This window comes from Canis lupus, chromosome 22, assembly GCF_048164855.1.
Source record: "Canis lupus baileyi chromosome 22, mCanLup2.hap1, whole genome shotgun sequence".
NCBI classification, from domain to species: domain Eukaryota; kingdom Metazoa; phylum Chordata; class Mammalia; order Carnivora; family Canidae; genus Canis; species Canis lupus.
In genome coordinates, this window is record NC_132859.1 from 6,564,833 (window position 1) to 6,578,664 (window position 13,832).

Consider the following 13,832-nt stretch of genomic DNA (forward strand, 5'->3'; position numbering starts at 1 on the left):
ATTACTCACATGGAGATGATTAGTGTCATACAGCTTTTTTTTTTTTGACATTTGTAGAGAGTTTAATCAGCAAGTTGAAAAATCAGACATGCAAACATGTTTTACATCATAAGTTCAATTCCCTCAGGATTTTTCACAATGGGCACATAAATATAAAAGTAAATTTTACAATAACTGAACTGTGAACTGAATTTTCAGTACTGTGCGTGCACTCAGTTGATTCTATATCAACAACTATTATTGGAAAAAACTAAGAATTTTCTACAGGAATTGACACAGAGTTATTCCCCTCATCTTAAGTCCATCCCTCCCTTGAGTCTACATCATGGACAGACACTGAGTGGTTAACAAATAAACTACGATTTCTGTTTTAGAGGCTAAGGTTGCAATCTCGATTTTCCCTAAATCACACGTTGGTTTTGTTCCTTTAGGGAAATCACCTTGACTCTTCTATCTGATTATTCTCATCTACAGATTAGGATTAAGGTGTCACTGGCATACAGCATGTTATGATACAGAAAAATGACCATATATATGTTTTCATAGCATTTTGAAAATATTAATATAAAATTGTAATTATGAAAACAATTCTTAAGAAAGTTTCATTTTGCAACAGGATTTCCAACATTAATACATATTAAGATGAAGGAAATATTAAATATAGGAATATGAAGATTTCATAATTTTATTTATGAAAACCTCAGAAATTGTAGTTTGTCATACAGCATTTTTAAATGGATACAACACTTGAGTTCACCTCTATAGTAATAGGAGGTGGCTACAGAATTACTATGGTAGTACAGTTAATTTTAGGTGGTTATGATTTAATATTGTATGTTTATTTCTTTACATTTTTCTCGGCTGTGAATGGTGCTACCTATGGTCTTTAAGCATGTACAAGTTTTGATAAGTTTTAACTTTCTATAATGGATTTGTGCATATTGTATGCACTCACGACATATGTAAAATTTTTTCAACATTCGTAGGCAAGGTTTTTCAAATTGCCACACATCTCAAAAAAAATTTTCAGTTTATTTATTGAAGAAATTCACATATAAGTGGACCCACAGAGTTCAAACCTGTATTGTTCAAGGGCCAACTATAATCATTTCAGCACTTTCAGATTACCCACAACTTCATTCTTAAACGGAAAACATCTTATTGTATTTATTAGTATTAAATGTCTTTTGCCTTTTCTATTCTGATTTATTTGTATCTAGCTCCTAGAATGTGCCTAGAATATACTTGGTTCTCAAACTAAGCTCTGATTCGCTATTTTGAAGGTGAATACAAATGAGTCCACTACTCACCTATGATCTTAGTATGTCCCCAAATTGTGTATTTACTCGGCATGAGACAGGCAATCCTTTTACACATATCTCAGTAGTCCAGTCTAACACAGCTTTATCTATTTTTGGGTATCTTTCCTACTTAGGTTACGCAAAGCTTTTTGTCTTGTTTCTCTATAAAATAAACATTTGTTTTACAAATGTCAAATTGCTGTCTAGCTTCTGTTTCCAGGCCTTTCTACCTACCTTCTTGTTTTAGTGTCAGAGCGTAGTGTAATCTTAATACAAAGATTGTATTATTTTCGGTTTTTTAAAGATTTTATTCGAGAGAGAGCGGGGGGAGGGGGAGAGAAGGAGCAGAGGAAGAGAATCTCAAGCAGACTCTGCACTGAGCACAGAGCCTGAAGCTGGGCTCAGTCTCACAATCCTGAGATCATGACTTGAGCTGAAACCAAGCATCAGACACCCAACTGACTCAGCCACCCAGGCACCCCTTAATAGAACCATTTTAAGTGGCAAACTTAATATATGTAGTATCAACAGTGCATGTAACTTGGTTAAAGAGAAAATAATGTAAATAGCTAAAATAGTGTTCTGTGTTAGGGAAAATAGTGTGGTAGTAGTAGCCACATCACACGATTGACAGCTTGTCAGGTGCTACAGTAAAACACCTAAAATTTTAAGACACATCTCAAGTTACAATGTGGAAGAAATAGAACTTAGAATTAGACCTGCCCACCTTCATCCCTCCCTCCAATGGTTTCCTGAGCACCATTGACGGGGGCCAGGGACCTACAGATAAACAAGTATGGATCGGATGGTTTTGTGGGAAGACAGACAACAAGACAAGGCATTCTAATACTGGGTGGATGAGGAGTAGGACAGGGGAAGTGAGAGGTATAAGGAGAACATAAAGCAGAAAGCCCACCAGGAAGTGGTGTTGTGGTTGGCTCCTGCAAGATGTAAGTAGTTAGACCTTGAGGGAAGAGGGAGTGTCCGACAGCAGCATATTCTAGAATCTAATAAGACGTGGCAGGGAGAGCATGTCTGTGTGACTAAAAGTTAGTGTGATGGAGAGAATGGAAGTGATGTGATAAGATCTGCATCTGAAGTAAAATACCTGATGTCCAGGGCCTGCTAACTCTGGTCCAGGTGCTAGTAACACATACCAAGATGTGAGCATAATTCTGTGGTGAGGTTTAATTAAGCCAGAAGTCTACCATGTTCTTTGATTTGGCAGGGTCTGAACTCAAGGTACTGATCGGTAGGTTAAGGGTCATAGCTGGTTGGTAAGTGGGGGACTAAGAAGAGCCTCTTATGCGAACTCAAATGTTTTTAAGCTTACCAACTGCCTTCTCTGCATAGATTTAGACCTTAAAAATTACTGAAGGGGAGTGGGAATACCTGGACGGCTCGGCGGTTTAGTGCCTGTCTTCGGCCCAGGGCGTGGTCCTGGAGTCCCGGGATCGAGTCCCACGTCAGGCTCCCTGCATGAAGCCTGCCTCTCTATCTCTCTGCCTGTGTCTCTGCCTCTCTCTGTCTCTCATGAATAAATAAATTAAAAGTCTTTAAAAAAAATTACTGAAGGAGGGACACCTGGGTGTCTCAGTGGTTGAGCATCTGCCTTTAGCTCAGGGCATGAGCCCCAGAGTCCTGGGATCAGGCTCCCTGTATGGAGCCTGCTTCTCCCTCTGCCTATGTCTCTGCGCCCCCCCCCCCGCTCCGTGTCTCATGAATAAATAAATTTTAAAAAATTACTGAATAAATAAATTTAAAAAAATTACTGAGCCAGATGTATATAGCATTACCTGTCATACTGGAGAACAAACTGAAGGATTTGGAGTCTATCCCCATTGTCACAAATAGCACAATCTCATCCCCCATTTTGTGTGGCATATATATATACGCGCCACACAAAGGCATATGCATGCATATGCATACACATACATACACACACATCTTCCTTATCCATTCCTCTATTGATAGACACTTAGGTTACTTCCAAATCTTGGCTATTGTAAATAGTGCTGCAATAAACATAGGGTGAATGTATCTTTTCAGATTAGTATTTTTGTATTCTTTGGGTAAAAATTATTGGATCATATGGTAATTCTATTTTTAATTTTTTGAGGAATCTCCATACTGTTTTCCACAGTGGCTGCACCAATTTACATTTTCACCATTAGTGCATGAAAGTTCCTTTTTCTCCATATCCTTGCCAACACTTGTGATTTCTTGTCTTTTTTAATTTAAGCCATCTGATAGGTGGAAGATGATGTCTCAGTGTGGTTTTGATTTGCATTTCCCAGATGACCATGATGTCGACCATCTTTTCATGTGTCCCTTGGCCATCTGTGTGTCTTCTTTGAAAAAAAGTCTATTCAGGTCCTATACTCATTTTTATTTATTTATTTTTTTATTATTTAAAGATTTTATTTATTCATGAGAGACACAAAGAGAGAGAGAGGCAGAGACACAGGCAGAGGGAGAAGCAGGCTCCATGCAGGGAGCCTGATGTGGACTTGATCCCGGGTCTCCGGGATCATGCCCTGGGCTGAAGGTGGTGCTAAACCACTGAGCCACCGGGGCTGCCCACTATGCTCATTTTTAAATCAAAATCCTTGGGGTTTTGTTTTTTGGTGTTGAGCTGTATAAGCCCTTGTTATAGTTTGGATACTACCTAGTTATTGGATATATCATTTGCAAATATCTTCTCTCTTTCAGCAGGTTGCCTTTTTTGTTGATGATTTCCCTCGCTGGGCAAAAGTTTTTCTTTTGGTGTAATCTCAATAGTTTATTTTTGCTTTTTGTTTTCCTTGCCCAAAGAGACAGATCTAAGGAAGGGTTTCTATGGTCATTGACAGGTACATTTCTGCCTGTGATCTCCTCTAGGATTTTTATGGTTTCAGGTCTCACTTTTAGGTCTTTAACCCACTTAGAGTTTATTTTTGTGTATGATGTAAGAAAGTGGTCCAGTTTCATTCTTTTGCACGTAGCTGTCCAGTTTTGACATTTATTGAAGAGTCTGTCTTTTCCCCCATTGTATGTTCTTGCCTCCTTTGTCATAGATCAATGGACTATATAAGTATGGGTTTATTTCTGAACTCTCTATTCTGTTCCATTGATCTGTGCATCTGTTTTTTGTGCCAGCAACATCCTGTTTTGATTACTATGGCTTTGATAACTTGGTACCTGGGATTGTGATACCTCCAGCTTTGTTCATCTTTCTCAGGATTGCTTTGGTTATTTGGGATCTTTGTGGTTCTACACAAATAGAGTAATATATGTTTCGGTTTTGTGGAAAATGTGAGTATTTTGATTGGTATTTTAGTAAATCCAAGATTGCTTTGGTTAATAAGATACCTAGGAATAAACCTAACCAAAGATGTAAAGGATCTATACCCTCAAAACTATAGAACACTCCTGAAAGAAATTGAGGAAGACACAAAGAGATGGAAAAATATTCCATGCTCATGGATTGGCAGAATTAATATTGTGAAAATGTCAATGTTACCCAGGGCAATATACACGTTTAATGCAATCCCTATCAAAATACCATGGACTTTCTTCAGAGAGTTAGAACAAATTATTTTAAGATTTGTGTGGAATCAGAAAAGACCCCGAATAGCCAGGGGAATTTAAAAAAAAGACATTTTAATTATATTAACTCTTCCAATCCATGAGCATGGACTATATTATTTGCTTATGTTGCCTTCAATTTCTTTTGTCAATGTTTTATACTCTTCAGAGCACAGGTCTTTCACCTCCTTGGTTAAGTTTAGTACTAGGCATTTTATTATTTTTGGTGCAATTATAAAGGAGATTGTTTTTCTTAATTCCTCCTTCTGCTACTTCATTGTTAGTGTATAGAAATGTAACAGGTTTCTGTATGCTAATTTTATATCCTGTGATTTTATTGAATTCAGTGATCAGTTCCAACAGTTTTTTGGTGGAGTCTTTATGATTTCTTACATCTACTGTCACATCATCTGCAAAAAGTCACAGTTTTGGTTCTTCTACGTCAACCTGGATGCCTTTCTTTTTCTTGTTCGAGTTCTGCAAGTAGGACTTCTAAAGGGTGCTAGGTGGAGTGAAAGTGCTGAGAGTGGACACCCTTGTCTTGTTCCTGATCTTAGAGGAGAAGCTCTCCATTTTTCACCATTGAGCCTGGTATTTTGTGGGTTTGTCATATTTGGCCTTTATTCTGTTGAGGTAGGTTTCCTCTAAACCCACTCTGTTGATGGTTTTTATCATGAACAGATGTTGAATTTTGTCAAATGCTTCCTATTCAACCATTGAGATGATCATATGGTTTTAATCCTTTGTTTTGTTGATGTAGTTTATTAGTCTCCAGAATAAAACCCAATTGATCATGGTGAATGTCCTTTTACTGTATTGTTAAATGCAGTTTGCTAATATTTTGTTGAGGATATTTACATTTATATTCATCAGGGATGTTGGCCTGTAGTTTTCTTGTGTTGCAGTATTTTTGCCTGGTTTTGGCATCAGGATAATGCTGACCTCATAGAATGTGTTTGGAGGCTTTCCTTTCTCTTCTCTATTTTGGAATAGTTTGAGAAAAATAGGTATTAACTCTTCTTAACCTTTTGTAAATTCTATCAAACATTTAATCTTTTAAAGGACAATCAAGTTCCATAACCCTTAAAACATTAAAATGAGGAAATGGAACTGAACTACTCTTAGTAAAAAGTGAGAAACACAAGCATATTATTTTGTCTCCCTATATAAGCAAATTAGTCTTTTAGGTAATATTTTCTGAGTACCAGATATAAATCAGGCACTTTCTAGGCATAGGAAATAAAGCAATCAACAAGACAGACAAAAATCTGTGTGACCATGGATATAATACTACAGCAGGGTACATAGACAATATCTTTTTAGAAACCAATACAAAGACCAAAAGGTAGTAAACTTTCTATAAACACTAAAATTTCCAATTTTTTTTCTTTCATATTTTAGCAAAAGCTATTTCTTTAAAATGTTCAAATGTAAAGAGGCCACAGCTGGCAATAACTCAACTGTTATTTTTCCTAGATATAATAAAATGCAAAAAAGACAGAAGTCCCTCCAGTCCTCAGCAATGTCCACTTTGCATGAACCCCAGGACCTCTAAAGGCACGCCTTTAGCTATGGTCCCAGCTGCAGCTTTCCTGTGTGCCAAGCCAACCATCGACCCATCCCTGAAAGTAAAGAGCCTGACTATTCTGGAAGACAGCAGTCCTATGTCCATCTCTCCTCAAGATTTCATGGCACCTTTTGGCTCCCTCACTTTGAATATGACAGATCAGTTTGGAAATGAAGCTAACATGGTCTGCAGCATCCAAAAGCCCTCAAAGACATCATCCATTGCATTCACTGAAGAAAATGACTATATTATGCTAAATACATCACTTTCAACATTTTTGGTGTGTAACATAGATTACAATCACATTCAGCAAGTGTGGCAAGTTCTGGCTTTGTACAGTGATACTCCTCTGATTCTAGAAAGGAGCCACTTGCTCACTGAAACACCACAACGCTGCTACAAATATAAACAGGTGGCTCCTAAACCTGACGACATCTTTACCGACATAGAGGCTGATCTCACAATAGATCCCCCTTGGTTAATGCAAGACCAAATTTCCTTGCAGCTAAATAGAAATGCCACCACACTCAGTACAATGCACATCCAGTACTCCAGTGATGTTCAAGTCACTTTGCCAAGGGCAGAAATAAAGCCAGTGAAACACAAATGGACCATGATTTCCAGAGATAATACTACTAAGCTGGAACGCACTGTTTTGATCGGTGGGACTATTAGCCTAGAATGCCCAGCCCAAGGAGACCCTGCCCCACATTTGGAGTGGCTTCTGGCTGATGGGAGTAAAGTGAGAGCCCCTTATGTTAGTGAGGATGGACGGATCCTAATAGACAAAAGTGGAAAACTAGAACTTCAGATGGCTGATAGTTTTGACACAGGTATATACCACTGCATAAGTACCAATTATGATGATGCAGATATTCTCACCTATAGAATTACTGTGGTGGAGCCCTCCATAGAAGCCTATCAGGAAAATGGGGCTCACTATACAGCTTTCATTGGTGAAACAGTTGACCTCCCGTGCCATTCTTCTGGTATCCCAGATGCCTCCGTTAGCTGGGTTCTTCCAGGAAACACTGTGCTTTATCAGTCCTCCAGAGACAAGCAAATTCTTAACAATGGCACACTGAGAATATTACAGATCACCCCAAAAAACCAAGGCTATTATTGTTGTGTAGCAGCCAATCCATCAGGGGTTGACTTTTTGATTAACCAAGTTTCAGTCAAAACAAAAGGGCAAAGCCCAGTAGAGCATAATGTAGAAACAGATGGATCTGGACTTGATGAGCCCAATCCCATCTCTCCTCTTAAGGACCCACCAGCTGTGCAACTCCCTACATCTGCTCCAGTGGGAGCTGAGACTGGAAAACAAGTCTTGAGCACAAGTAAAAAGCACAACTATCGTGAGTCAATACACCGGCAGCGAGGAGATTCACCAAATAGACATTTTAGAGAATACAGGAGGCCTTTCCCTTCCTCTGCTCGGAGAATTGACCCACAACACTGGGCTGCGCTTTTGGAGAAAGCTAAAAAGAATACTATGCCAGAGAAGCAAGAAAATACTACGGCAAGGCCCCGTCCAATAGTCACCCAGCTCCTGAAAATACCTGGTGAGGAAATAGACTCTTCAGGCATGCTCCCTCCAGATGAGGAATTTACGGTCCTGGCAACGAAGGCTCCTAGTGTCCTGTCAAGGATAGTGATTGCCAATTCCAGAGCAATACTTGATAGCCCTGTGACAAATATAACTGCTGTCACCGAAGTATCTCCAGTTGTGGGTCCACCAATACTACCTCCTGAGAAACCAATGGATTTCACACTGTCTCCTATTAAAACCACAGCCATGTCAAAGAATATAAGCCTGACTTTATTGAACAAAATGCAAGGCACAAGCAATGAAAATTTATCCACTGTCTTTCCTCTACTACCTGAAGCAATGCAATTTCAGGAAGCTGACAGAACTGGGAGGAAAAAAGAGCATTTACAGAGTACACTCCCAACAGCAGTGGGAACTATGGGCCAAGACGTCAATATCAAAACGCTAAGTAGTGCTAAAAGCAAAGCTGACATATTCTTAGGGTCAGTAAATTCCACAAAGAGCCCTCAGACATCTGTAACAGGAGTCAGTGATGCTAGGAGCAATCATCTCTATCCATACATTACTCAAAAGCTTAGCACCTCGGAGATACCTTCGGGTCCAGACACTGCTGCTCATTCTCAGTTACAGATGCCCAGAAATAGTACGACTAACATCCCACTACCATCCAGGCGCTTTGGAAGGCGGAGGAAAATTTGGGGCAGGAGTCGAATTATCAGCCCATACAGAATTCCAATTCTTCGACAGCATAGATATGGCTTTGTGAGACCAACATCCAGAGTTTCTTTTGAAGAAAGCACTACTTCATTTTCAGCCACAGAGGTCAATGTGGTGTGCCCATCCTGTTCTCCCAGGGAAAGGCTCACCACTGCTACAGCAGCATTGTCTTTTCCAAGTTCTTCCCCCATGATGCTCACCAAAGCTGAAATTGCCAAAGTCACAGAAGAAGAGTCTACAACTCTAGTCCACAATCCGTCATTACTATTTGAGAACAAACCAAATGTAAATATTGAGAAAACAATACCCACAATAAAATATTTCAGTGCTGAGAGTACCCAAGTGCTTCCAACCGATGCAGTTATGACCGATGCCCCCAAATCCTTACCTTTGGAAAAAATGCATATAACAAATAATGGTTACCGAAGTATGTCTAGTGTCAATGAAGTTATAAGAGAGTCAATGATTGTATCACCACTTCCAGGTCCTACCATCAAGCCATCTATGTCTACTACTACAGCCACTACAAGATTTTTGAGAAGGAAAATTCCCTGGCAGAAAATCTTTGTAAATAACCATGTCCAAAAAGAGAGGTTAAAGAATCAGCATCATTTTAGCTTACCAAAAGCCACAGCCACAGCGCTTCCTAAAATATCTCCTGCTTTACCCACAGATAAAGTTTTCCCTTTCCATTTTACAACACTCTCAGCAAGTGTGATGCAAATTCCATCTATAACATCAGCTACAGCTTACCAAAATACCACTGAAACACACAGTTCTAGAAGTCTCCCCACAATGAAAAAGCTGCCCTTTCCACCAGTTTACCCTACACCTTCTAGTATCTCAAGCAAAGAATCAAGCACCAATTTTATATCAAGGCAGACATCCAGGCTGACAGTTCCGGCTGCTGCCCCTACATCAGTCATTATCCATAAAACCCAAATAGCCAGACCCAGCATGCAAAAAGCACAAAGGAAAAAGGAGCCTCAGAAGAACAGGAATGAGCCACACTCTTCTCCCAGTCAGAGTTCTGGCTTCACTGCATCGACTACTATGACACCTCCTGACCTAACTGCAGCTGAAACTTCAACCAAGCCCAGTATCTTTGCTTTCACTCATTCTCCCTTAGAAAACACAAACCACATTTCAAGCACAGTGGGTCTTTATCCAAGAACGCTTACGCTGACAGACATAATTGAAGAATTACCCAAAGAGAATACTCAGACTTTGAAGAGCAGAATGGTTTCTGGAATCACTTTGTCCAGCAAACTACACCAGAACACCACAACTAGGAAGACAATCATTAGACACTCAACCATGCCACCATTCGTGAGTAGCAGTGCTGCTCCAATGTCAATTCCCATCTCCCATCCCTTGAGTAATCAAAGCACAGTCACAGACAACACGGCAACTCCTGTTTTTAGGATGATGACGAATACAATGGTCAAGCCACGTGAACACTCTAGGCACAATGCTAGTCCACAGCAATTAGCAGCAGAGGTTGCAGCATCTCCCAAAGTTCTCCCAAATGTCAAGGTTACAATCGGAACCACCCACTTTATCTACTCCCGTCTGTTTCATTCTACTTCCACACCAGCACTAATAACAGTTACGCCACAGAATTCTAAACTGACTTCCTCTCCCTGGTCAGAAAACCACTTCTGGCACAAGTCATATCCAGAAATTGCTGAAAAAGGCAAAAAGCCAGTAGAGAGCATATTGCCCGCTCCAGGCTTGCCAGAGGACACCACTCATGCTTCAAATTGGGAAATTCAGAAGACTGCAAAGAGAAATGGCTTTGATAAGACACCAGATCAAAAAACAACAACTTCTGAACTCCTTCCCTTTGATTCTTTGTCTAGGAATATATTTGAAAGGCCCAGAATAGTTGGAGGAAAAGCGGCAAGTTTTACTGTTTCGGCTAACTCAGATGCCTTTCTTCCTTGTGAGGCTGTTGGAAATCCCCTGCCCACCATCCGCTGGACTAAAGTCTCATCAGGTATCTGAAAATGTTTCTCTTTCCACTTCATCTTCTGTAGTCATAAAACAAGGAAAAGATTGCGTTATATTTCAAGGTTACACATCCAAAGAATCAACACCCATTTCATGATCTCTCCAGAATATAGAAACGATTGACATCCTCGTTTGACATTTGCTGCAAGTTTTTGCTCATTAGAAGTTCTTCAAAGATGTTAATTAAGAATATTTTTTGTAATGCTTTGAAAGCAGATACAGAGAAATGGCAGTTGAAAAAGAGAAGGGTCCATTGTGTTGAACCATATGGCTTGTAAATTAAAATTATGGAAATAAAAATCTTCCAGGAATAATTTTAACACCCTTAACTCTAAGTGTCCTAATTTTAATTTTAAACATATCTACTCTCAGTAACCTAACAGCAGCCCCCAAAGCTTTCCTCTTGAGATCCCCCCCTTGAACAATTTGTTTTCTGTTTAAACTTTGAGAACCTATGACTATAAATTTCTTTCTTCTTATCAGGATTCGATATATCTGAAAGGAAACAGAATAGCAGATTCCAGGTGCTCCCCAACGGCACCCTGTCCATACAGAGAGTGGACGTTCAGGACCGCGGACAGTACCTGTGCTCAGCATCCAATCCACTCGGCACTGACCGCCTTCACGTCACGTTGTCTGTGGTCTCCTATCCCCCCAGGATCCTGGAGAGACACACCAAAGAGATCACAGTCCACTCTGGAAGCACTGTGGACCTGAAGTGCAGAGCTGAAGGTAGACCAAGTCCTACAATTTCCTGGGTTCTCGCAAACCAAACGGTGGTTTCAGAATCCTCTGAGGGGAATAGGCAGGCCCTGGTGACCTCTGACGGAACGTTGGTCCTCCACAATCTCAGCATTTATGACCGAGGCTTTTACAAATGCATGGCCAGCAACTCAGCGGGCCAGGATTCACTGCTGGTCAAAATACAAGTCATTGCAGCCCCACCTGTTATCCTAGAGCAAAAGAGGCAAGTCATTGTAGGGACTTGGGGTGAAAGTTTGAAATTGCCCTGTACTGCCAAAGGAATGCCTCAGCCCAGTGTTCATTGGGTCCTCTCTGATGGCACTGAAGTGAAGCCACTGCAGTCTATAAATTCCAAGTTGCTGTTATTTCCAAATGGGACTCTGTATATAAGAAGTGTAGCCTCGTCAGACAGGGGCACTTACGAATGCATTGCTACCAGCTCCACTGGCTCAGAGAGAAGGGTGGTAATTCTTACAGTGGAAGAGCGAGAAACCATCCCCAGGATAGAATTTGCATCTCAGAAGTGGACGGAGGTGAATTTTGGGGACAAATTACTACTGAACTGCTCAGCCATTGGGGAACCCAAACCCAAAATAATCTGGAGGCTGCCATCCAAGGCTATTGTTGACCAGTGGCACAGGTAAACCATACCTTTGTGTTGAGATTGTCTTCTTTATCTATTTAGCGTTATAATTTCTGAAATGGAAAAAGTGATACTGCGAGGCTAGCAGGAGATTTGGAGAGCTCACAGACTCTGCAGGTACAAGCAACTTTCTAAAGAGACCTAATCCTTTCGAGGTTAATATATAAAAATGAAGCTTCTTACATGCTTAACTCTAAGGGCCAGCTATTCAATTCTTACTGAATTTACATAGTGAAATGCAAATTAACAATTTCATTGGCTTTCATACTTGTGGCAGTTTTAAAATGGTAACTGTGTAAAGGTATCTAATTTCTCTAAAAAGAGGAGGGAATTTTGTAATGCGATCAAGGTTTTGTGTGATTTTGAATACAGTTTCCACTACCCAGGTAAAAGCCACAATGCAAGAAGTAGAGAAGGCATTACTGATGTGATGTGAATAATAAAGTTCAAAATTTAGAGTGTCAAGGAAAAGTTCTAAAACATTTACTGGATTTAGTTAAGTCAATTTTGGAAAATGGAAGTCTTTTTATCAAGAGGCATGAAAAAAAATTTAAATGTCTTTAAAATTTTACCCAAAGGAAGTTGGGAGAGTGTTCTAAAACATTATTAGTATCTCAGAATAAACCTTTATCAAGTAGTCCAACAGATCCTTCAGCAGTAAACAGCAAGGAAATTAAGTAGATTCTTTATATTTTGTTTTCGGGAAGTATTTATGGGACACAGATTGTTCAAATTGTGGAAGCAGCGGCAGAGTGTGTAAAGATTACAGATGGGGTGCCTAGGTGGCTTGGTCAGTTGAGCCTGACTCTTGATTTCTGCTCGTTGTCACGGTCTTGGGGTCCCCTGCCTCAGGCTCTGCACTCAGTGGGGAGTCTGCTTGAGGTTCTCTCCCTGCCTCTCCCCCCCAACTTGTGCACTCTCTCAAATACGTCTTAAAAAATAAAGATCACAGATGCTACCAGTGGCCCACCAGAGGTACTGGCATTTTATTTTTCTTTTATAATGAAATTCAACTTGTTTGCTAACCGAACACCTCCATTATTATTTTGCCACTGACCTCAAAAAAGCTACAATATTCTTTACTTAGAAGCTTTAGATGTAGCAACTAATAAAAGGGGCAATTTATTGCAAGAAGGAAAAAAAAAAAAAGCCCTTACTGTTTCTACTTCTTAGCTTCTAAAGTTTCGATTTTAGGTTCTAAAAATGAGAAAACACCCATTATAGCTATGTTTATCTGAGTCTACTCCACCATGACCAAAATAAGCAAAACCCTTTCACCTTCTTTAAAGCCTACTTGTCACCTGAACCAAAAAGCATTTTCTGGGTTTTTAGATGGTCTCAGACTCAGGGCATCACCAGCCTGTCTCCAGTACTTTTGACATGTATGACCTATGTTTCAGCACAGAATGGTTTCCTTTTCTTCAGAACCTTGCTCTTCATGATCTAAGAGCTTGTTACAAGAACAGAACCACAGGTCCCGCCCTAGACTTGCTGAATCAGAATCTGCACTTTAAAAAAGATACCTAGATGAATTACATGCTCAATAAAGTCTGAGAAGCATTGCTTTAGAAGGACTACAGATGCTTCCTGGCGCATTAATCTTCATAAAGACCTCTATTTCTCATACTACGGGAACACTGTGCTTTGAAAAGTACATCTTCTTTTAAAAATATTACTTTATAAAAAGAAACAGCGATGGTCTCTTCTTATACATTACAGCTGCCAGAT

General features: G+C 39.9%; 1 protein-coding gene across 2 annotated transcripts in view; it reads left to right on the forward strand.

Annotated features, from left to right (window-relative positions):
• Window positions 1-13,832, forward strand: part of IGSF10 (immunoglobulin superfamily member 10) — a 56,515-nt gene that overhangs the window by 38,821 nt on the left and 3,862 nt on the right. Inside the window, exons 5-6 of one of the 2 annotated variants that reach the window (XM_072792268.1) lie at window positions 6,345-10,703; window positions 11,201-12,101. In XM_072792268.1, coding sequence (XP_072648369.1) covers window positions 6,345-10,703; window positions 11,201-12,101 — 5,260 coding nt within the window. Of the gene's footprint in view, window positions 1-6,344; window positions 10,704-11,200; window positions 12,102-13,832 lie in introns of those variants that run through there. The other variant, XM_072792269.1, reaches the window with a different exon arrangement.